This window comes from Haliotis rufescens, unplaced genomic scaffold, assembly GCF_023055435.1.
Source record: "Haliotis rufescens isolate VD_foot unplaced genomic scaffold, xgHalRufe1.0.p SCAF_4, whole genome shotgun sequence".
Classification (NCBI taxonomy): domain Eukaryota; kingdom Metazoa; phylum Mollusca; class Gastropoda; order Lepetellida; family Haliotidae; genus Haliotis; species Haliotis rufescens.
The window spans coordinates 52,116,119-52,142,135 of record NW_025964112.1 but is presented as its reverse complement, the minus strand read 5'-3'; the positions used below and the strand labels follow the sequence as shown (position 1 = coordinate 52,142,135).

Genomic DNA, 26,017 nt, shown 5'->3' with positions numbered 1-26,017 from the left:
AAGTGCTATTTTACTCTGCAAATCACGTACTTCAATTTAAAACAAAGTATTTAACAAATATTTGTTTTGGGATTCTTTGTTGGAAAGACCAACAGTGGGACAGTTCTCAGGGCATGCTGTTCCTGGACTATAGGACAGTGTGGTTACTGTGGTCATGTTGTGGGTCTGCTGTATCAACTGGCTAACTACAAGATCTTATGAAGGGAGTCGGTACCAGTATGTTGAGCAAAGACGTCTTACCAAGACTTTGCAACAAGATCAGAGACAAGACAGTACATTGCTGCAGGCGAGAGGACAGACTAGGAAAGAAGAATCGTCATTACAGAGCATGCATCATCACTGCGATCTCTGGACAGTTCTTTTCCTTTATTGACATTTCTTCCTGGTCATCTACCTACAGTATCGACAAATCCTGGTTCCTTTCCAAAAGGCAGTTCTTTGCGTTACCAGCAGCAACTTCACGGATTTTCGTTATTAATATATTTAATATATAATATAAATATTTAACCCTAATCTTATACAGGGTATATTCACACCTTTATATGATTGCGGGGCGATCGGGAAGCCTAGTGGTTAAAGCGTTCGTTCGTCACGCCGAAGACTCGGGTTCGATTCCCGACATGGGTTCAAAGTGTGAAGCCCATTTCTGGTGTCTCCCGCCGTGATATTGCTGGAATATTGCTAAAAGCGGCGTAAACTCATACTCACTCACTCACTCACTCACTCACTTTATATGATTGCAAGTATTTAGTACTGCCATAGTTTCATTTCAAATAAGTTACAGAAAATGTCTACCATAAAGAGTTTGAAGTTAAGTTGATTTCACATTCTATTTAAGATAATGCATTTCTTTTATAATTACCATTGCAGGTCGAGAATCGTTTGCTGAACACCTCAAGACCACCAGTCCTAGACGTGGTACAAATCTTCAGTTTGGACTCGACAACGAGTCATGAAGCTCAAGCATACAGTAATCTTAAGAATAATGTCTACGCATGTTGTATGAGTAGTCAGACCTATTGATCTTGGCTTGCTGCATCACCTGACAGGAAAGTTTATGAAGAGATAAAAAAGGGTTGTCCCAGATATTAATGATGTAGCTTACCTCCAGAGGCACGTGTGTGTGTGTGTGTGTGTGTGTGTGTGTGTGTGTGTGTGTGTGTGTGTGCTTGTCCGGACGAATGACAATGTTATAGTGCAAGCCCACCGAGATACTATGCTGCAGTTTAACATGAATACCTCACTCAGACACAGGAGACTGACACCATGCCGACCAGTCTTTGCTGTAGCCCCTTACTGCCGGGCGCCAGGATGGGTAACAAGTACCATCTTTTGTCGTCCGTTGGTATGACGCGGCCAGGGATCGAACACACTTGTGTAGTAATACCTTAATTTACATGTAATAATTCATTTTCTTTCCACTGCAGCTATAATATATTTTCCCCAAGTAATTTTAGAATCACCTGAAAACTGAAGCATAAAGAACGAGATAAGGACAGTCTACATAAAGTATATTTTCATCATCATCTCTAGGCCACAATAATTAAATACAAGATTATCATCCAAATATTTCATAAAAAAGTGGAGGGAGGGTTTACATTTTTACAGATATGTTTTGCTATGAAACTTGTGTATAGGTATACATATTCGAAACAATAAGGATGCAAGACGATTGGTCCAATCTGATTTTGCCTTGGCAGAATTGATAAGCAATGAGGGGCAGGCTCGAAAACTCTGTGTTAGGGTCACAGCATTGGGATTCAATTCCTTGACTGATTAACATCTCTTCATTTTTTAATCACTTGAATAAACTTGGTAAGATTTTGCATGTGAAACAGACCTTGAAGAAGAAAATGGCGATAGCAACGTCTTCTGTGTTTTTAAATTGGTCAGGTTTACCTGACCTTCATTGGATCTCTTACAGATAACACCTTGACCTTTGAATGGCAGGAATAGCTATCAGATTATATTACAAAATGATATTTGACCCGCTCAGGAGATAAGACGTGTTTCCATCTCAACTACTATGGTTGATCTGAGGACTGTACTTGGATTGTGTCTGTTCGTGACTGGTATGTACGACATTGAGGACATTATCATTCATAACCAATTATTGAGTGAGATAAATTCCGCTTTGAACAGTATTCCATCATGACGTCATAGTTAAATGTGGACGGAAAGACCAAAGTGACGAATGTTATGGACATTTACCTCTTTCGTTTAACCAACGCGTGAGATTAGGGAACCAAGGACAATAATTTAATTATGGATTCGACCATACGTTCAGTGATCCTGATATAACTAAAGGGTGCAACTCTGTCTGTTTTATGAATTTCGGCGCCTCGGATGATTTTACCACCTTTGCCCACTCGTAGTTACTGCCACCGTGGGAGTTCCGGGTTAGGATGGGTCCCCAGCAACTTATGCGGTCGTAAGATGGGAGTCATTGATCGGGTGGTGAGGCTCGGTGAATTGACTAACTGCATGACATCGTACCCAGATGGTGTTGATCGTTGCTCTCAATATCAATAACTGGATTGTCTGGTCCAAACTCGATTATTTACAGGCCGCTTTCATACAGCTGGAAAATTGCTGAGTGTGGCATTAAACAACAAACATACACCATAGCCAATGACGTCGCCAATACTTCACAGGGCGTGCATACACTGCCGAGTTGCAAAGGGAACGCTACGTATGAAGGAATGACACAGATTGTATAAAAAGGGAGGGGAGGGCATTTATGTTAAGCTGTGTGTTTATCAACTGAGCATTTTAAATGAAATCAGGTCGCAAGAGCGATTTGATAATACCCACATAAAATATTTTCATCATGTTGACAAACAACATTTTCTGTGTCGACCACAAAATCATTCTATGTCACAACTAAAACTTATAATGCCTTTACATCACCGTAGGTGTATGCAGACACTATATGAACATCATAAGTTGATTAATCCTCAGAATATTATGACATACATCATGCTTAATGAAACACAAATGACATGTCTAATAAACGGTTACACTGACACGACGTACATCCGGGTCGCCAAAATGCTAAAAGGCAAATCGGAAATTGAACGAAATAGGATCTGTCTTTGCATGTCTCTCGAGTGACTTCCTGTGATACTTCAGGGCAGAGTAAATCCCAAGTCATCTAGCTTATTATAAGGTGTACATAAGTAGATTATGTGCATAGAATGTGACCAAACAGATTGTGTGACACGGTACCCTCACCCTACCAACACCTGACATGGATTATTGTCTATCTGTTGGTACATCAGCATTCGCTGGCATTGGTGCACCACGTGGTGGCTTGTACGTTCATACATGGCAACAGATGCGTTAGGGGCAATCTGATGTTGAATATAATAACATGAATAAATTAGATATTTGATATGTTGTGCATACAGCGACTAAATTTGGTCGTTAGACCATTTGGAAAAAAGGAAATAACAATTTGTCTCGAAACAACTTAAAGCAGCATAAAGCCATACTAGGCCACCATTCATTTCAACGTAATATTATTTTTTCATCTGGATGTTTAGGTCTCTTTGCCGTTAACTGCAACATGAAAATATATTCATATTCATCCGGGGCGATTAGGTAGTACAGTGGTTAAAGCTTTCGCTCGTCACGCTGAAGGCCCAGGTTTGATTCCATTATTGGTGCAATGTGAGTAGCCCATTTCTGATGTCCCACGCCATAATATGACAGGGACATTGCTAAAAATCGTTAGACCAAACTCACTCGCCCATTACTTCCCCCTATTGTTTCCAGGAGCCATTAGCGATGACTTAAGTCGTTGTCCGGGCGCAGCAAGTTCCACCTACTATCGTTCATTCCGGGAACGATGTTACGAGTTTGCCATCTTCAGAGAGACCTACTGGTTGGATGCTCAGAAGGAATGTCAGCACAAGGGCGGGCGTCTGGTTACCATCAACGATATGGCCACCCAGCAGTTTCTTGCACAGACACTGAAGAGCATGGACTTCCAAAAACACGGAATATGGATCGGTTTGTCCGATACAAACATTGAAAATAGTTACGAATGGGTATCAGGTAAACTCTTCATTATTTTAACATCAGATTGGCTCAAGAATCCACACATTCTCTAGTTTGACTAAGTTCTTATGGTTTGCTTAGAGGTTTACGTGACGCGTCCTTCGAAGTTTATGGACGCTTTCAGATCTCCATAGGGAGGAGATGTATCATAAAAGATATGACTTCATTAAATTGCCCTTTCCACATCATAGGAATTCTCTGCTAAAAGCAACTCCCACCTTAACATAGACTTACGACAAGTCGATTGCTGAGATCACTTTGTGGAACCGGACTAAATTCTCATTGGATAGGATGGAAAATATGGAGTGAATGAGTGAATGAGTGTGGAGGATTTGATTTTAACAGGTTTCCAATGAGGTCGCTACTCGCGTTTCTTGATTTGAACAAGCAGTTGAACTCGGTGCATGTATTGGAAGAAAATACAGCTTCTTTAACAAGAGCGGCTAGGATTGTGATTAATCATTGAAAGCTATTATAAAATCAATTGCCTGAGGGGCAATAACATTTATATTCCACTAATACATTGATCTTCTAGACGACTTGTTCCAACTGTGCGTGTGTCTTGTGGATAGCTATTATGCCATGAAACGAAGTGAGGTGGGTGATTTTGGAACGGAGTTCGTCCGTCCGTCAGCTATTTTCTCTAAAACTATTTAAGTTAGAGGAATAACATTTTACACAATGATATTACTGGGCATGAACTTGAATGAGTTCGAAAATTGGAGTCTTAAATTCATCTTTACAGAGTTATAGCTCTTGCTCTTTTAACTTAGTGCATACTGAATGAATCGGGGACAACTTTTCTCAGAAACTACTGACGTTACATGAATGAAAGTTTGTATGTTTTTCTAAGAGATACCTGTCAAGACTGAGTGTGCCTTAACATTATTTTTACAGAAATATTTCCCTTGCTTCATGTTTTTCAACTAAGAGCATAGTGTCTGCAATGGTGACATTTTTTTCTCAAAATCTTGAAACTTTGCAAGCTTGTATTAGATATATTTGTCAAAACTGAGTTCGAAAATTGGTGCCGTAAAATAACTTTTACAGAGTTATGGCCCTTGCTCCATGCTTTTCAACTTACTACATAGTGTCTGCCATGGGGGACAACTTTCCTCAGAAACATGAATGAAAACATGCCTATCTCTTAGATACTTGTCAAGACTGTTCGAAATTTGGTCTCGTAAACTATTATTTTCCAGGGTTACTTCCCTGGCTACATGTTTATAGATTTCGAGCATACACAGTTACAACGGGGTCTGCAACGGGGACAAGTTTTCTCAGAAAGAAATGAAGTTAGCTTATCTGAGAGATGCCTATCAAGACTGAGTTCGAGAATTGGTTGATTATTTTTTCTAGAGAAGGGGCCATTTCTGTGTGTGTTAATTTCACATTTAATCATTTTTGCTGGTGACATAAAGCGGCCCTCTCTTCATAAGGCTTTATAGGACTCTTGTTTGAAGTTTATACTCTATGAACAACCAAATTCTAATTTGCCCCATGGGGGATAGTGAAAACGCTGTTTTCGTGTTTCTTTATGAGCCGGATTGTCACTTTTTAAAATTAAACGATACATTTAGACACATACATATCGTGTTTGTGAGGTCATACTCTGGTGGAATGGTGAGCCACGCTCATACTTCAAGACAATGGTGTCTGTATATTGTTTGCCTGAGATAAATATTAAGACTTCCGAGTGGCAATGATTATTCGATGCCCGGAAATTTCATTTGGAACCGACGGCGTAAGCAAATGTTAAAACGCATAACGTTAATCGACATTGCAAATACTCACTAAATTCTAGGGGCACTCACACGTGGACAAATATAACGCCAGTCTGGAATACTTTGAAGTGCCGATACAATTGACAACCTCATTTGCTTCAACGACAACTCATTCCCCCTTCAAAACCAACTTAGCATCAATTGAATTTCTGATAAGCATTTGCCAATGACTCCTTTTCACTTTAGTTTCACATTGACAAGGCAAAATAATAACGGATTGTCATTTATGTAGTTAATATCGCTACAAGGTCCTTGCTTGACAACGGTATAAGGATCTTTACCGAAACGTCGCTTTTTGCATTATTGAAGAAGTTGTTATCTATAAAATTGTGTCTACATCACGCGTATGAAAATATTTTGAAATTCTGAATTCTGCGGGAAATTCTGTTCTGTGATTTTATCATATAATGATTAGGTTTCTTGGTAGGATAAAACTAACGGATAAAGACGGTATCCGTTAGGGTCATATACGGATAAAGATGCAAATATAAAAGGTTCAGAATCAACCATCGGGAATATGGAGAGACGACGGCGATAAGGGTTTTGATAATCAAACCAATGGTCTAAGAAACTGAAAATAGGTATCTAACTGAGACGGAACTGGGACATTTTACACGTTTGGGCAGCACCCTTATGGAATGATAAATGTCCTGTATAAGAAATGAACACTATGTTTTCGCTCGTTCGCCAAGGCTCGCGAAATACAATGTTTATTCCTGATACTGGATGTCTACCACTCCAAATACTGGATATCTACCATTCCAAAACACACTCGCGTGATAACATTTATGTGCAGTATTAATTCTTCTCCTATTTTGAAAAATCAATTCGTCTATTCGTTGCATACCTCGGGTTGCATTATTGACAATATGATTGGGCTGGTTATCACAGCAAGAGTTGGGGATATAAAAAAGATATAAAATTGATTTGTTTTTTCAACAGAAACTGTCAAAGTTTCAGTTTACCCGTGACGTAATTCCTTTTGCAAAAGCACGCACACCGACGGCGGTATTTATCTTCATTTTCGATCCAGTCTCTTGGTTACAAAGGAAGACATTGACACAGACAACAATATTGTCCGATTGATTCTGATAACTTGGATGACTCATTTATGAATATACGATCCCTAATTCAAAGAAACTGTTGTCAGTGAACACGCTATTCTGTAAACATCGTTCACCGGTAGTGATGTCTTTCATGTCCTCATGGTGATGTCAGCAGTGTTGTACATAATTAAGGCGAAGGTTGGGAGAATAAGTATACACACTCCTTCCATGCTACTGTTTAGAGTTTTCATCGGGCTGTAGAATTTGCATATATTTTAAAAGTTTTTCTCTCGCAACAAATTACACTATGGGTATATACTACTGTTCCATATCGTAGGCCATAAAATACTTGATTATTTTTACTCTTAATGTCAGCGTTGTTTGCTTTAGAAATTGGTAAATATGGTGTATTTTGGAATGTAGATTTGTAACTGGAGGATGTACGTATTTTCTTTAAAGTATAATATTTTTATTTTTATTTCATGTACACCGCTTAATGAATAGCCTTCTCATTTTGCTAAAGTTTTAACTATTTAATTGACAGAATTTTACTGCCAGGTGGGCGTTTAATCACAAACTGTTTACTCGTCGAGTTCTATATGATAAAATCACATGTTTCACCATTTATTGAACATGAAATATTGAATCATTCGATCAGGATAGTAAACTGTTTCCTCTGTTTGTACCAAAATTACGTGTAGAAAAACATGTTCCCATCTGTTAGGCGCACCTTGACACGATTTAGTCTGATACTGTCATGTAAAAAAGTGGATCTTCCAATATTCTTAACAGAAACCTGGGGAAGAGAAACAATTGCGTAGCTCGATTCTCGTGAGGTCAATCACTGGATTGTCTGGTCCAGACTCGATCATTTACAGACCTCCGTCACATAGCTTTAATATTGCTGATCGCGGCGTTAAACTAAACAACAAACGAAAAAACAAATGATTGCCGAGTCTTACCGTTGTGTAAAAACCCATACAAGTCAGCTGTTACGGACATCGTAGCGTCAAACGGTTAGATGTGACGGCTCCTGCTTGCTTGCTTGCTGTTCGCGCTTCGAGTTACTGTTCTGATGGTCCGACAGTCTCCCTGGGGAGTATACATATAAATCATAATCCAAGCTGGCTGAAATATGTTTATTCACAAAGGATATTTTCCAGCGAAGGAGGTTTTCGGATTACTGAAGTTTGTGGGCATGTCATGCGGGACGACGCCCCTCCCACGAAGCTATTCTGCTTTTCCTACAAAATGTAGAATCTTATGAAAAATGATGCCACTAAATAGATATTAAATTCATCAGCTTAATCTAAGCTAAAATCTAAAGACACGTGTCGGTATCTTCAGTTTATGTAAATTGTTCACACGTAGTTCTAATCTACCAAATGTACCAAAAGAGCCTTTCCAGAGGCACTCGATCGTCTAAAGCGCCGCTGTTAAGAGTTGTGTCCCCTAGACGTGCAAGAATCCAATGATCGTAGGTTCTAATTCGCCTTGTTTAGAATTCTTGGTTTGTCAGCACCATACCCGGGCAGGTTAGTTTCACCAAAATAATTAAATTCTACGACATGACTGTAGGGGTTCTTCACGCTGACCAGATATAACTGACTTATAAGCTACGTTAAACCAACTCACTCACTCTCCCTAAATGTCCAGCACAGACATGCATTGATTGCAGCGATGTTAGCAGTGTTCGACATCAGTACTTGCTCGTAAGCCCTTGGCAGGTAGTTCCTGTAGTAAATTTATGTGTCGATTTATTTGTCACAATAATCTGCAGTATTTTGTGAATGTGGGTTTGGTGAATTTCGTCAGGGATTGCAGCTTTTCAGGTATGTTGGTTCTGATGCAGCCCCGTATTTTTTATTATCATTTTATACACTGGATGTAAGTAGTCAAACATACTGTGTCACATCCTGCACTGTCATTAATAAACTATGCACGTTTCGGAGTTAATTAATCATCTCACTGTATATAATTTCTTGCAAAAAAACAATTACGCGTCGTCACAGCAGCGAGTATTAATTTTAGTCAACTGACTTCATGTAATGTATATGTACATTTTATGCCCTGGGGTATACTCGGTGTATTAGATACCTGGGCAATCCGTGCTGTCTTGTTGCAAAGAATGTATTGTATCAGGCTTTAGACATCTACAGTCAGGTCAACTACAACAGTGCTATTCTTCATCAGAACATGACAATTATACCGTGAGTGAGTCTCAAAGCCGCTCTTAACAGTATTCCCGTTATATCACGGTGTGTCAGCATAATGTGGGAGGAAAACTCGAAGTGTTGCAGGTCTCAAACGTTTACCACTTTGGTATGGAGCTGACAAACCTAGAAACATAATCGGGGCGAACCGGGATTCGAACCCGCAATCATAAATTTCTGACGCACCGGCCCCAACTCCGCACAGCGAATTGCGGCGCCTTAGACGACTGGTCCATCCGTACCCCCGATCATTGTACCGATTCAATAGTGAGGCGATTAATACATTAACAAACAGCCAAATTGAGTCTAAATAGTTTCCTGATATCTCAAACGTGACTCTCTATAACTCTGTCACATTCTAAGTAGGACATGTCTACAGACACCATCACTTAGGAATGGAAAATTTAATAAACCTACTGTGTTTTGCTATTCGAGGTAGTCGATGTTTTGCTATTTGAGGTAGTCGATGTTTTGCTATTCGAGGTAGTCGATGTTTTGATATTTGAGGTAGTCAACTGTTTGATCCATTAGAGGGAACTCAAATTAAGGGCAGAGTGGGACAGTCGTTTACGACGTCGATATTTACGGTTCAAAGTTGCAGCGTCTCTCATATTTGTGTCACTCCGGGATTTCCACCTACATTAAGCTGACACGCCGTGATATCCTAACCGGAATACTGTTCAAATGGGCGTTAGACCAAATTCACGCACGCACGCACGCACGCACGCACGCACGCACTCACAGCCTCACTTTCCTCTTCAGGCGAGCCTACGCATTTCACGTACTGGGCACCTGGTGAGCCCAGTCTGCTTCATAGAATAGAAGACTGTGTGCTGATGAAGAGCACCAAGGACTTCCACTGGGAGGACCACGCTTGTCATCTTTGGCCCCAACACTACAGCTACATCTGTGAATACGGTAGGGTACTCACCATTCAATCTGCTTCAACATATGGTACATTATCAAACATTAATTCCAGAAAGAAACCTTCAAAACACGAAATAAATCGAAACAAGTATATGTTGTGCATAAATATGAAGAAACCGGAGGTCGTAGTGATTATATATCAATAATTATTTTATGCAACCTGTCAGAGGAATATTGATTGATATGTAAATCAATTTATTCCTGACATATTGTAAGTTGTACAAGAGACAGATTTAATGCAATTTAAATGTCAAATTATGAACATGTACACAGCAGACCTGATTCAAAATTCATTTCGTTTTTATTTCTTCAACAAAATCAGTAAATGCACTTTCGTGTCACTGCGTTTTCTAGTCCATCGATCACTTGAATTGGTTGTCTGGTTTGTTTACAGGCAGTCGCCGCATTGCAAGATTAGCGCTGTGCGCCATCAGGCTTTAAATACTTACTTTTTTATGCAAATCGTATGAATCGCGCGTGCAATCGGTAAGACAGGACATGATTACACATTTCGCGAACACCTGGTGTCATCACTGATTTTCAGTGATCCATTCATATAATTGGCACCGCTATTTTAACTTTTCACCCAATAGAATCGGCGGATAATTGACACCAATGGTTATCTGGAGTTTACATTTTATATCCAAAACCACCCAACACCCCACACCCCACACCACACACCACACACCCCACGCTCATCGTGAAATATGATGTGGTGTAATATCTGCCTATGTTTCGTGAACATTTCTATATAAGTAAATGTAAAACATATACTGTATAATTATAATTCACGTACTAGAAACTTATGGTGCTGACAAACAAATGACCACATTCTGTGATTCGGACCAACGAATGGTCAGCATTACATCTGTCTCTGTCGAGTTGAAATATATACAAATATGTATGGTCGTAGTTGACGTTACATTGTTGACTGATTAAAAGAACCTGCTTAGTTACATAAATATCTGGCTTTGATAACTAAATTAATATATTTCCTACAGATATGGTTCCCTTGCCAACGACAACCAAGACGACCGTGACTACCTCGTTACCACAATACACTCCCACCTCCAGTGCATCACCTGTTTCAACGACACAATCAGTTTCACAGGGTCCAGTTTCAACGGCACAACCGGTATCACAGGGTCCAGTTTCAACGGCACAACCGGTGTCACAGGGTCCAGTTTCAACGGCACAAACGGTGTCACAGGGTCCAGTTTCAACGGCACAACCGGTGTCACAGGGTCCAGTTTCAACGGCACAACCGGTGTCACAGGGTCCAGTTTCAACGGCACAACCGGTGTCACAGGGTCCAGTTTCAACGGCACAACCGATGTCACAGGGTCCAGTTTCAACGGCACATCCGGTGTCACAGGGTCCAGTTTCAACGGCACAGCCTTCTTCTCAAGGCTTCGTTTCAGCGTCACAGTCAGTTTCACAGGGTCCAGTTTCAACGACACAGCCTACTTCACAAGGCTTCATTTCAACGTCACAGCCAGTTTCACAGGGTCCAGTTTCCACGTCACAACCAGTTTCCCAAAGTAAAGTTTCAACGTCACAACCTACTTCTTCAATCTCCGATTCAACGTCGCAACAGGTTTCACAGAGTCCAGTTTTAACGGCACAACCGGTTTCCCAGGGTCCAGTTTCAACGTCACAACCAGTTTCACAGAATCCGGTTTCAACGTCACAACCTACTTCTTCAATCCCCGATTCAACGTCGCAACAGGTTTCACAGAGCCCAGTGTCCACGGCACAAGCAGTTTCCCAGGGTCCAGTTTCAACGTCACAACGTGTTTCACAGGATCCCATTTCAACGTCACATCCTATTTCTCAAGGCCCCGTTTCGACGGAAAAAAATGTTTCTCAAGGCATTTAAACAAATTAAATGAATAAAGAGCTCTCTTTACTGTAATATTTTTATGATTTTCATAACTGTAAATTATATTATTACATCAAATCTGGAGCACATGCTTTCATTGTTTTAGTGTTTATACTTCTAAAAACTACAAGTAGCTTGCTTCTTTGGTAACACATTAATACAGAGAAAAACCAAATACAGCTTTCACTGTGTAACGGACAATACAGAATAAGCCATTAATGTTGTTGGCATTGTTATTTACATACATTGGGATGCAAATTGTGTGAGTGGCGTGTGCTGCCGGTTGGGAAATTATACATCTTCTTCTCTTTTCTGCGAATAATACCAAAGGCATAATAGGTATATTTTGGTATTTATGTTCGTGATGTTGCGAAGGAACACGAGCGACTACATGGTGATGGGTCTTAGCAGAAGTATGTTACATAATATATATACCATAGTCCAGAGATAAACATATGCCCGGGAGTAACACTCCTTTCTTCTCGATTACGAGTGAGACACAAAACTGCCAACACCACTTTCTGCATGACCGGAACTCGACGATGGTCGCTTAATGTGTGCTGTGAAGTTCTTCATTCCTGTGTAAATTAGGGTTCTGACATTTTGTAAAAATGATTGTGAAGTGTCAAAATAGTTTAACAGGACAATTGCTAAATCGCCCTTTTCCACGTGGTGATCAGTTGCCAACAGCTCAGTATAAATGACACCGCCAATATACAAAGCAAAAGAATGAACCAGTGTTTAGTGCACTGACCTCCATAGCATACGTGTGAATCTGCTTCAGATACCTGGGTGTCATACATCTTCCCGAAAATCAAAGACACGCATTCAGATAAAACGAAACTCATCATAATAACAAAGCCCCAGTTCCTGCCATAATCTTTAGGTCCAAACACAGAAAACACCAAACCTGCACCTAGAACCCATAGTATTCCAGAAGCTGATCCAATAAGTCCAGCAGCTACAAGAAGTATGGCAGCGTGTTCTGTGGAGATCAACATCATCGTGTTGGCGGACAGTAATGCCAACACAGCAACAAATATCAAAGAATAGATACTTCGTTGATTGTTCATGTAATTGTAGAAGAGGCCAGAAAAGAACGCACTGCTGCAGATACATACACGACTTACAATCATTAAAGATGTATCTAAATATTGCAGGTTGGCACTCTGGGTGATGACGGGTATGTTACCGTAGACCACTGTGTCAGTTATCAAACTCAATGAGATATTCCAGAGCACAATGTTATACGATGATGTCTTCAGAAGCTTTATTAAAGGAACATGTTCAGACACTTTTTGCGTCATTAGTGGAACGTCTTCTTTTCCGGACAAGACATTATCAGACGATGTTGATGAACTATCCTCATGGTTGCATAGATTCGCGTCAGATCTGTGTTTGTTTTCAGTTGGTTCACACTCCCTTTGTAACTTTGAGTCAGGAAAAGAATAATACATGTTGATGGAAGGATCTTTCTGGTCATGTTCATCAGAATGGTCTTTTTTGTCCACAGAAGTGTATGAATTCTGAACTTTTTCAAAAGACCATGTGTCATCATCTCGATCATATTCATCCATTGCATTTTCCAAACAAAAGTATTCTTTATATTTGGTTTTCAGATCGTCTTCCTCATCGCTCGAAAAGAGTTCATCCTTCACCTCTGTTATTGTACTCATTGGTTTGTCTTCTTCCAAAGTATCATCGTCAATTACATTGGGGATAGTTCCGTATATACCACTCTCCATTTCCATTTCTTGGCCGTTATTAATTTCTGTAATTCCACTGTTATCATCTTTCAACAGACAGATTGCTAAAAGGTCAACAATCACAAGTATTATCATCACGAACAAAATATAACCTTGAAAGTTTTGTTTCTTTGCGTCTTCAATTTGACCATTCATGAAGTATACATTGTAGATTAAGGTGAAGAAAACTGGACTCCCGAGAAGAAAGGCTTTGAACACACCCATTAGTATCCCCCTAATACGTGGGTCCGCCTGTCGTGCGCCTGTCGTCCAGGTAACGGTGAAGGTCACGAAGCTACCTTGACCTGCAAGTTGAAGAAGAACAAAGTGTTCATCAGGTAAAAGTCGGTATTATTGCTGAAGGAAAACGAAAAGATGTCCCATTTTGTTAGTGTTTACGACACACTGAACAATGTACCAGCTAAATTATTATTACGTCAGTGTTTCAATAATCGAGACTGCGCCAGACAAATCAGTGATTGATATCAATAATCCACGCCTTGGGGGTAAGATGACAATCAATTAAATAAGAGCCTGACCTGCCGATCCACACGATAAATCTTGCGTTTCTGGAATCCTGAAATCCCGACATGGGTACAGCACAGCAAGATATACAATTGATTGTGCTATGATCCATAAACCAATCTGACAAAGTTGGTTTCGCAATCTTAAAATTATGATGCCCCTAGCAAGTTCAGAGCTAAATGCTCGCAATAAAGTTAAAGCCACAAATACTTATGCTGTACCCGTCCCTTCGTATTGGGCGAAGCAAGAAATTCAGAGATGAATCATGTCAGACAATAGATCCCACCACCCTCGTTCTTCCCGCAATCGCTTATATTTACTAATTATTATGGGTGGGCGTGGTGGAGAATTGACAGAATTGTATTGTGCACTTTTGCACGCATTAAATTGTCTGATGACTCTCTTGTGAAACATGTCACGACTGATGATGAAAACAAGGCATTCCACAAGTTTTCTTAAACGAGCCATGGGTGTGGGACATAATCTCAATGTCAATGTTGATTTTGTTGATGGTTCTGTACTGCTGTGTGTCAACCAAACGAAGCAACTATGCTTGTCGTAGAAGTGAGACTAACGGGATCGGGTGGTCAGGCTCGCTGACTTGGTTGATGCAAGTCATCGTATCCCAATTGCGTAGATCGCAGCTGAGGAAGCGAATCAATAGGATTGTCTGGTCCGACTCGATTATTTACAGATTTAAGGATTTTTTCATTATTTACCGTGAATTCGTAGCATTACAAATAAGCATATTTAGGCATGGCTAGTAATCATAAATCAAAATTTCAAGTTATGGAAAGCACCCTCTACAACCCTCAAAATAATGGTAGCGCGTTGTTTTGGGCAGCTGTTTCTTATGTCGCGTGACCCAAGCGTTGGTCGGTAGTCTAATACACGTCGGGTTGAATGGATTGTGTTGGTCTGGATGGTTAATGGCATTCATAGCATTCAAACAATCAAAAACCGACCAATTTTGTATTGTATAAACAAAACTTGTGGGAAACGAAATAATATATGTAACTCAAGTTAGTTTCTCTAAAAAGACTCAAAGTTACGCTTTTATAAAAAGCGATAGTCACCTGTCACACCCCTATGGGTTACATAAGCCACGCCCAATTTCCCGCTTTTCTCTATTTGTTGTCTGCTGATTTTATGCAACCGATCTGTGGATCTAGAGTGAGGAATATTGTCAAAAATGACAGGTATTGCAAGATTGGGATTAAGAGAAAATATTCGAAAGACAATCCGGAGGCTGTGAAAGGAAGAAATTCGGAGAGAGAAACTTCGCCACAAGGAAAAATTAACGTTTCAGCTAAAAACAGAGACGAGATTGATTTCATTTATGAGCAAGCGAAGAAAATCAAAACTTCTTTTGGAGTAGGGAACCCTGATCTTGTGACAAACAAACAACTTCTCGATAATACTTTCTCATATTCTATTGAGAAAAATATCGATCCAGTCCGTGGAAACGTTTTAACAGATGACGCAAACGATGAAAATATAATTGAAAAATCTTTTGCTCGTGATTCTTCATTCTGCAAGTGTGAAAATACGGATGAATACATTCAAAAGATGTTTTTTGCCTCTGAAAATGCTCTTGAAAAGCTCTGTGGTCGACTTTATTCGCACAGTTTGTCATGCTCGTTTCCTGCTCAGAAATTAGACATGAAAATTATTGGACATGTTGCCTATTTTACTTTCCGATGTGAAAAAAATCATGTGATAATATGGCCCATGTTACCCTATCTTGGTAACAAATATTTGGTAAATGGAAACCTTGTGTCTGGAATGTTACCCGATCAGTACGACAGATTTACGAAAGCCGCTGATATTGGAAGACCTGGTTCAGCTTGTGATTTAAGTCTTGAATCATGCGAGGATGCACTTTTAGAAGAAATTGTGACATACCCGAATATGGATGGAATTAACATTCTTACTGACGCTCGCAATGCCACACGGAAGAACTCTCGTTTGACTGATGTTGTTTGCATTGGAGCTAACACTGACAAAGTTATCAGGACGGAAACTGTATCAAAAGTAGACAATGCCTGCCCACAAAAACACGAACGTATTGGAATTCAGCGTATCTATGAATATCTTGATAGTGTTGACAATGGTGTCGGAGTACATGTGAAATTACATTGTCATGACAGGAATCCGCTCATCAATAAATTTATCAGGGAAGAGCAACCTGCTACAACGTCAACAAATGACACAAGGCATGCTACGAAAAATGTTACAAAGGAAGTTAAATGTGTGTGTGTTTGGGTCCCAAACACACAATACAAAGACTCATTTTTATTGGTGCATTAGGAACTGCGATCAAGATGTTAACAAGCTCCGCGATAGTATTATGAATGTGGTCAATCATTACAAGAATATCCATAATAACTGTTCAGAAAGGTCGAGATGTAGACTCGACGCGCACTATGAATCATTCAAAACACTGATTTGTGAACCAAAGGCTGAGCTACTTCTGTGTCAAGCTTTGAAAAGTACTGTTGTGAATAAACATACCGACGACTACGTTCATTGTATGGACACGTTTTCCGTTGAAAGTTTCAACAAAAATAGACTAACAACATCATCAAGATATGTCATGGATGCTAGAAACCAAAGACGCCTCGATTAGGCTGATCTCATGTTGGGGCTTTAAGCGACATCATGTAGTGGCTCGATCATGTCTTTACCGTCTTCGCCATGCTTGTGGTTTTAACAAAGAGGTCCACCCATGGCACCTCCAAGAATATGTAGAGGGCGTCATGGATAATGATAAATACAAAATTCTTTGGAATAGGCCAGTATACAGCCTCAGACCTATCCAGGCCAACAAATTAACCTGATCTTGTCCTTTTTGATAAATCCAATGGAATTATTTATATTATGGAATTTTCTGTCCCTTTTGACACTAATGTGATTGACAAGATTCGGGAAAAACATGGCAAATATGCGGACCTCGATTATGAAATAATCCAAGTTGGTCGACTCCCCATTGTTCTTGGTGCCTAGGTTTGGAACCTCCCAATCTGTTGACTGACATTGGGAGAGTACCCACGTTTGCTGCCAGAAATACAGCCCTTCTGACAATCTGGGAAATGTAGAAGGCTGCATGTTTAGGCTAGGTTCTGGGCGGGTTCGTCTAGGCAGCGCTTCCTGGGAGAAGTCACATTCGCTGTCTGGGCTGCGTGTAGAAGGGTCAAGGGCCCTTGGCTGATGATGAGCCTAACCGGCCTCTCTATGCCATGATCACGCAAACCCTCTTTGCTGCATTTAATTTAATCTGTATTCAATGATAATGTGCAAATTTATATAATGTGCCAAATCCATGGATTAAAGCATAATTATTCAAAGCGTGATATTACATTTGGAGCTGTATATTAAAAATGGCGGTTCACTCTCGCATGTTTTGAGTATGTTTAAAACTTCGAAGTCTTTGAAAAAACTAATTATATAACGAGAGATTATTACCCTCGTGTGTTTCTGTGTCGTAGATATGTGTGAGTATACGGATAAAATTATGAATAATGCGCACCGTTACAGATTCGCGCGGCTAATAGTTTCTATTGTAGATTTGCGCCATCTGATCATATCGTCTTCTTAATTCTTTATTTTCTTTTGGGGGGTGACGGGCCAGGAGCCGGGCATGAAAGTGAAGGTATGGATCGTGCCGAAAGTGACGCACGTCACAAGCAATAAACTATAATTATGTGTGTAATGAAGCTAGCGAGCACGGGTATTCGAATCGAGATTCGAACTACCTGCTTATCCCGATAACATTGCAGTGCCTCAGCCAACTCGTCGGAGATAAATAGTGTACATGGAGCGACATCTGATTTGTTGTAGCCAGAGTAATTATACACATGCACAAAAGTTAAGCGCCACCCACCATATTTGCGAGCTGTTACTTTTGACACTTAATGATGACTATTATAACGAGATGTAAGATTGTTATAAGCCGTATATGTAAACCTAATGTGATGCAAAAGTTTATCTTGTGTTCCAAAAGAATATGAGTAGAATGGAATTTTACCGAAGACCAGAAATTGAAGGATTAGAAAACTTTGAAAAACTTTTTTGTCATGTAACTGTCATGATATCAGCAGACCATATCAGGTGTCACATAGACACCCTAGGGAGTGCAGAGTCTATTGCAAGACAGAAACGTCAGTAACGTGTGTATGATCCACGGACATTGACCACAGCTTCAACCCTACGCCTCATACTCATTACAAGTCGTTGAATGCTTCTCTGAGGCAAACGGATCCATTCTTCATGAAGTGCGGCTTAAAGTCCAGCGAGATTTTGAACTGGGGGATCACGATGTCTGATTTTTCGGCCAAGAATGTCCCAGAGATGTTCAATCGGATTAAGATCCGGACTACAGGTCGGCCAAGGAAGAGTGGCAATAGCTTCTTGACGCAAATAAGCCAAAACTGCCCGAGATCTGTGTGGTCTAGCATTGTCGTCCATGTAAACAGGTCTTGTCTGAAGAGGATGGTTCTCAAAATGAGGGACTACCACTGGACGAAGAACACGGCATCTTGGTATTGTTGGCCATTCAGGTTTCCACGAATTGTCAACAGCGGAAGTTTGCAGCCGAAGGAAACACAACCCCATATCATGACAGACCCCCCGCCACATACTAAGGTCTTCTGGGTGTTCCTTGGTGCAAAACGAGTGTTACGTTGCCTCCAAACACGTATTCGACAATCAACAGTTAGTAGCAGCATTCGACACTCGTCAGACCAATGGATCCTTCTCCAGTTGGCTAAGTTCCATCGACTACGGGCACGACACCATATCAGACGATTCCGCATGTGCCTCTCAGTCAGTTGAGGACGTTTTACTGGCCTTCTGGCGTTATAACCAGCCGCTCTGAGGCGACGCCTTACGGTCATCATCGAGAGTCTCTGATGGGTAATCCACTTCAGGCTTAAATCTGTTGAAGTGGCAAATGGATTTCGTCTGACTATCCTGAAAAGACGTCTATCCTCTCTGTTAGAGGTCTTTCTTGGCCTACCAGACCTATGCCTGTCATTGACATCATTGGTTTGACCAGGTTTGACAATCAAACGAGTGATAACACTGTGATGACGACCCATTTGTCTTGCAATGGCCCTTCGGGATATGCAAACGTTTTTCATGCCCATCACTTGCCATCTTTCAACGTTCCTTAACTTTTTCCTCACCATGGCTGATTTTCAACCTCTATTGGAAGGGGAATCTCACACAGGAGCAAAATGCAACCACGTAACGCACGCTTTCCTTGTGGTATCTGGACAAATTTGGGTTCATTAAACTATGGAAGCCTAATTCAGTCTTACATCATCATATTTCGTATTTCTGATTCCCACACGTGAAATCAAGAGATTATGAATATAGTGGCGCTTAACTTTTGTGCATGTGTATATATCTGACCCATATTTAAAATGTTTGTGCCGTAAGCAGTATTATTGATGAAATATGTTGTTAATCGAATCGTGTCATGTTGCTTTTGAATTCTGTACAGGAAAGAAGGTTCCCACAAATGAATATTAATAACCTACCTGCAATGAAAGCAAAAATAGCCAGAAGCCATGATTTGTCACGGAAGAACTCAACAGTCACAGAGGCGATGTACATAAGCCCAAGGCCAGGAACGGTGAGAGCTATGCCAATTAGCGAGGTCCACTTTGGTCCAATCCTGTCCAGCACGGCCCCTGAATGCATTCCAAATCCGAATCCAAGTAGAAATGAGGACATGACTAGAGACACTGAAAAAACATTGCACATTTAATGTCATATTTCTCTCTTTTATCCTTATTTAATTCTGTATTGGTGTTTATATCATATACATATATATGTATTTCAAAGCGTTCTTGTCTCCATAAAGGCGAATTTTGTAACTCAATATTTGGTGTCTGCCCCCTCTTGTTACTGGAATACAGTTATTGCTATTACCAACTTGCCTTCGTTAAACAGTTGTAAAATATGATTAAATAGGTACAGAGCCGAATTAATACATCGATAAATCATTGATGGATGGATCCTTGATAGGTTAGAAGGAATTGTCTCTGGGATTATAAGCCTGATACTAAATGAATAACTAATTCGCTGTTGGTTGATGTATAGACTTTAGATTATGTTGATTGGTCCTGATGCCATGGGTATCCAGTTGTATCGCAATTAAAATGATTGCCATCGATTAAATAGATTTCCGATCAGACAGTCTCCTTCACCTGTCATAGTTATACTAAAGTACCTATGCCTACAAGCATATCGAAACATATTGTGTTGATAAACATTACATAATCAAGGTTGTCAAACGTATAATTCCTGTGGTTTCAGGGAAGAATTATTTTAAAGATTTTTAACTGTTTCTTTTTAAAAACTGTCATTTGTAAGGTTTTTCTTTCATTGTCATCAACAAAATCTTAATACTATATTGCTACAAATCCCACCGAAGTATCAAAATGTGTGTTTCCTAGTACCTTTGATTCTAAGAAATTATTTCAATTAAAACAATTTATTTTCATTTTCTATAAATAAACTCCCTGAAATGCTGATTATATATTCTGTAAATATCTGTGTCCTATAATGGTGCTAGACTTCTCTGAACAGCGTCAGGTTCATTCCTTCACTCAATTTGGAGAAGAAGTTGAATGCTGAATCTGTTGATCCCCAGGTGGCGCAGGATCCGCTCGTGTATTTGCGAACACCCGATGCCTTCACTGTTTGATGATAGTGATTCATAAACACATGTTCGTGGTATAGTCGGAAATCTACATTGCTTTTAGCTAAAATTGCTTATGATTATGGAAACGGTTTTGTCGCTATTATTTATTGGACCGTCAGTTCTATTAAGTTCATACGTTTACGTATACTCGTAAGAATGAGATAATGCAGAAATTTGGTGAAAAGATGGAAAAATTGCAAAAACACAACCATTTGGGAGCCTGGCGCCGAAACACACCAACATTACATGCACGTGCAACATCACTTGTTGACAAGCACTGCATGCAGAGTAGGTGAACTTTTTCCCAGGCAACAATTCAGGATCTGATTGCTCCCATGGGACGACGATGCCAGTCAGTTTTGGAATCTAATGGCGACTATACACGATATACATAACCTTGTTGATGCTCTATATGATATATAGAACATAAATCTAAAATCACCGTTGCGGTGTTTTTTTATAAGACTATATTTGTGCTGAAGGCCAAGCCATCTGTCGTTCGTACAGCCATCGTTCATAAATATTAATTATTAATAATGATAAAGGGAAATTCAGCGTGACAGAAATTACCATAATTGATCATTTAATTTATTTTTGTAGTATTGTTTTGTGACAGAACACCGTATCGGAGGCTTTGGGCGTTATTTGTGACTAACGCATATAGTATGGTTCTATCCATGCCAATGTTCATCACAATAAATGATGCCATGAAGCCAAAAATTATTCACAGTGAAAGAGGCTGTAATAATGAATGTTTATCACGGAGGAATGAAAATGTCAGAATGTGCCAAGGCAAACAAAAGACTGATAGCTCGAGCAACGATCCCCTACGATTAACATCTAGTCGCTGAAATGAAACCGTAACGGTTGATAATTTTTAGTTTTCAAATAAAATAAAATGGAGATTAGATACTTCATTTTCAGAATGTAGTAATCTAGACTTGCCAAACATGGGCTGTATCGGATATTTTTGTTTCAGGGACTGTATGACATACTACGATTTCCTCTATAGGAGAACACAGTCAGTCAGGACGCAGTAATCAATTGTGGGCGATCAACATTAATCGGCGTTTATGCTCTGACAACTGGGAACCTTTTCTGCACGGCGCCCCCAATTGTGCACATCTATTGGCTACGCAGGCGGTGGTAAAATTAATTCTAGGGCAAACAGTCTCTACAATGGCCTTGTATGTTATAAACAATGGCTGCTACAGAATGGCAGAACATGCTTCCCCTTCTTTTTCGCGAATACCAGTACCTGCAAAATGCTTTCAACCAGCAATACGAGAATATACATTCTTGTATGCTTTCATTTTGTTTGGACTTATCGTTTTAAAACTATAGTTACCTTCATAATGACGCAGCTATTAATACTCCGGCAGCTTGTTAATTATCGAGTCCTGGTCAGCCAAACCAGCTGCTCAACAATGGGCAACGCCTCGCGCCGTCGACATAAGTCAACGATCCTGAGCATCCGAATCATTTCTGTCGACTTACTAAGGTTATTTGGAAACGACTCTTTCCCGGCGTCCTCAATAGGTATAGCGCTTTAAGCAAATACGGATATCGCAAGGCATTCATATTATATTTACCTTCAGTTTGAGAGTAGTTGAACGTAGCTTTCATGGCTACCAACGTCACATTTAAGGAATAGTAACAGCCCACTGTAAACTGTCCCAGGAGCACCACAAGGATCGCACATACGCCCCTCACTGTCATCGTTGACCACAAAGATGGATCAGCCATCTGCAGTTGGAAGCTGTAAAGAACCGCTCAGAAGTGTATATACCTTTGCAAATTACAGACATGTAGCAATCAGCAAGTTGAGCATGAGGTTGAAGAGAGTGATGATGATGATGATGATGATGATGATTATTATTAATCAACGCTGGCCTATATTGCAGGAGACTCCTTTGTGACCACGCTTGTTTATCAAGTCTTCAGTCTCTAACAATAATGTGATAAAACTAGTTTTTGACAGTCTAATTGTGTGATTATATCAAATATTTGGATTTGCAGATAGTTGCATTTTATGTTATTTAGGTTGATATTTAGATTTGACCTCACTTTGACCTTCAATTTCAGCTTCTGTGCCCAAACAATCATAACCATTCACCTTCAACTACTTCTGAATACATCCAGGACATGGATGTTATAATTTGGAGTGATGAGTTTTCGATTCATGCAAACACATTACAATGTCCAACTTCATACAATATTGCTTTTTTTGGCGTTAAATGAATTTTTTTTTAAATTGCACCAAACACCGTTCTGCACCACACCACAAAAGAAAAAAATTCACTTTTCAGACTTCTTGGCTTCAATTATAATCCATTTGGGTTATGAAAGTTCCATTTGTGTTGTATCTGCAGTGTATCTTCTGACAGATGGTAGGATTTTAGGCAGGGGTCACAATTCGTGACCTTTTGACCTACATAACTACCTTATTACTGTATTTCATAATCAAACATTTTGAGTGAGTTGGGTTAAACACCGCTTTTCACAGTATTCCAGTTTTATCACGGCGTACCATATGTCATTATGTGACTATTGCTTGTAACATTCTTCCTCAGATGGTTCCTCAGATTCGACTCAGGGGTCCGCCTTTATGTGGTGATGACTACCACGATGCTGTGAGTACCGGATTGTTTTCAAAGTTGTCTTTTCATCTGTGGATATATGACTTCCAAAACATCAGATTAAACACCCCACCCCAATATCTGGACTGGTTCTTGGACTACTGAACATACACGAATCCAGATGTGGTAATATTGGGGTTTGACTTCGCGTTCAAGATTATTACACTTATGTAGCAACGTTACCCGGTTCCAGGGGGGTGTGGTTTGTGCAGGAGTGCACCAAGAACCGCACGAATCAGTGATGTTTTATCACATTCAGGCAGCGCACCATAGCAAAAGTTCAGAACAAAATCTTAAGTCGAATTCACATTATCACAATTATATTGTTTGTTTAAAGGGACCTAGAGAGCCTAAATACACATGGTGGATGGGGAAATGGCCTGTCCTCATCTGGCCTACACCTCATCAGGCCTACACTACCATCAAAACAAATTTATGGATGAGTGCACATCACACTTGTACCCTTATCCCTTGAGTAAAATGAACTCTTCCACCAAGATAACAAAGAATGTAAATGACTTTTGATTCTGAAATTGCATTTTGAGATCATCTTCACAACTCAAATGTTTTCACAACATCGAATATCATAAATACATATGTATTATCATAGCTCTGTACATTTATCTTCACAGCTCAAATGTTTTCACAGCATCAAATAGCATAAATACACATGTATTATCATAGCACTGCACATCTATATCCATCATCTTCATGTTTTATAACATTAGGACTACATCATTACTAGCAAAATTACTGTAATTTGATGAAATGTCCAACTGCATCCATAAACTGGATCACTGATCTTCTGCCTGTAGCAAACTGCTGCTTCGGTCTCTCGATCCTTGCATCTCGGTCTCTGTCAACACGAGCACGAGGTCTCATGGCACCACCCAGTCCAATCTGCCTTCTTGACCATCTATCTGCTGTCTCGATCTTCTTGAGTTCTTTGACAAACTGGAAGATGTTCGGATGGTCTCTTGGCATTCTCTTCTTCAGGCCGTTGTGGAAACCTTCAAGATGGTTGTTGGAGCGTGGACCGGTGTTCTTGTGTTGATTCCAGAGGGCTCGAGGGAACGTGGCATTGAAGTCCACCCATGTGCTGGTGACGTAGTCGTTGAACCTGGTGATCTGTTGCCCATCAGGTCCTTGCTCCATCACTTCAATCCAGGCATCTTGGACTTCAGCTAGGGGTAGAAACGGCAACGCTGCAGCTCATCCGATGTTGGTCTGCACTGCTGGGTTGTCGGTGTAGTCTCGGGCCAGGCCTCTGTCCACAACTTGTCTCCGCAGAGCCTGGGCGTAGTGGAAAAAAACATCCTCTGACGGAACTTGCTGGGAAGACATCGCTGATGGCACTGATGACAGCTGCTTCTGGATGATGTCTGGAGAGAGGTCTACACAAGTCCTTGCGCCAACAACATCCTTTAGCAAGGTGAAAAGTCGGACATAGGTCTGCTTGGTCTTGTTTGGGAGTAGGGAAAGGGCGACTGGGAACATCTTGCCATCCACAAGGCAATGGATAGTGTACACCTGCAGCCACAAGCTAGGGCACACGAAGAATGTCCCATCCGCCTCTCTGTGAACTCAGCTCTTTGAAGCCTGAGGCACGAACTTAATTACTAACGTATATACCTATTCCTAAATTGGAGATTAGGTGATCCTGTTTACATTGTGAAAGCTATTTCGTTGATCAAAGTAAAGAGAAACAATAGCACTTACTAAGGTATATATATACACTTCAGAAATTTGGAGATGAGAAGACCTGTTAAAATGCTCAGATTGGATTATATCAGGTAAGGTAATGTTTACACACTTACACAACCAATGAGATGAGTAGACCTGTTAAATGATCAAAGTGGATTATAACAGTAATCCTGTATAAACAGTCAAAACAAACTCAAGGATCAGATACCACTATGAAAACATCGGATTAGTTCAAAAACCCATGAGGTGTAGGAGATATAGTTGCAGTTTGTACTCCAAGCGAGCAACACCTCCCAAGCCAGCACAGAGCATTGCCTGATAGCCAGCCAAGGAGAAATCCATCATCGGTAATTATCACGTTATCCTTTCAGCCTTATTCACATACTCTTAAAATCACTCTCATCGTTTGTTTGTTGTTTAACGCCGAACCTAGCAATATTCCAGCTATAGGACAGCGGTCTGTAAATAATCGAGTCTTGGCCAAGCGAGCAACACTTCCCAAGCCAGCACAGAGCATTGCCTGATAGCCAGCAAAGGAAACTCCATCATCGGTAATTATCACGTTATCCTTTCATCCTTATTCACATACATCACTCTCACCGAATTAATAACAAAACCCCTAAATCCTTAAAAACAACAACACTCAACTCTTATAAATAACCAACACCGTATCCTCCCCTATCTCCCTAACACAGCTCGCACTCATTTCTACTCACTACCCACGCCCTACACTAAAACACACCCTTTGACCCAACTCCTAAAAACAAAAAAACACCTA

General features: G+C 40.2%; 2 protein-coding genes across 2 annotated transcripts; one reads left to right on the top strand and one right to left on the bottom strand.

Moving 5' to 3' along the window:
• The first annotated feature begins 1,987 nt into the window (after nucleotides 1–1,987).
• Nucleotides 1,988–12,008, top strand: LOC124150735 (S-antigen protein-like). The gene is made up of 4 exons (XM_046522764.2): nucleotides 1,988–2,072; nucleotides 3,778–4,059; nucleotides 9,868–10,023; nucleotides 11,034–12,008. Exons 1-4 carry the CDS (start codon nucleotides 2,027–2,029, stop codon nucleotides 11,909–11,911), a joined length of 1,362 nt encoding a protein of 453 aa, XP_046378720.2. The 5' UTR covers nucleotides 1,988–2,026; the 3' UTR covers nucleotides 11,912–12,008.
• A 134-nt stretch (nucleotides 12,009–12,142) lies between these two features.
• LOC124150728 lies at nucleotides 12,143–22,650 on the bottom strand. Its single transcript, XM_046522759.2, has 3 exons — nucleotides 22,489–22,650; nucleotides 19,728–19,934; nucleotides 12,143–13,964 (listed from the first exon to the last, which is right to left on the bottom strand). The coding sequence occupies exons 1-3, from the start codon at nucleotides 22,640–22,642 to the stop codon at nucleotides 12,565–12,567; spliced, it is 1,761 nt and encodes a 586-aa protein (XP_046378715.2). The 5' UTR covers nucleotides 22,643–22,650; the 3' UTR covers nucleotides 12,143–12,564.
• Between the last annotated feature and the right edge of the window lie 3,367 nt (nucleotides 22,651–26,017).

Bases quoted from the DNA above. Each gene is read 5' to 3' on its own strand.
- LOC124150728 (XM_046522759.2), bottom strand. From the start codon at position 22,642: ATGGCTGATCCATCTTTGTGGTCAACGATGACAGTGAGGGGCGTATGT. The intron at 19,935-22,488 runs GTAAATATAATA...ATGTTTTTTCAG, and splicing joins CAACTACTCTCAAACTGAAG to TGTCTCTAGTCATGTCCTCA. The intron at 13,965-19,727 runs GTAGGTTATTAA...TTCAACTTGCAG, and splicing joins TATTTTTGCTTTCATTGCAG to GTCAAGGTAGCTTCGTGACC.
- LOC124150735 (XM_046522764.2), top strand. From the start codon at position 2,027: ATGGTTGATCTGAGGACTGTACTTGGATTGTGTCTGTTCGTGACTG. The intron at 2,073-3,777 runs GTATGTACGACA...TATTGTTTCCAG, and splicing joins ATTGTGTCTGTTCGTGACTG to GAGCCATTAGCGATGACTTA. The intron at 10,024-11,033 runs GTAGGGTACTCA...TATTTCCTACAG, and splicing joins CAGCTACATCTGTGAATACG to ATATGGTTCCCTTGCCAACG.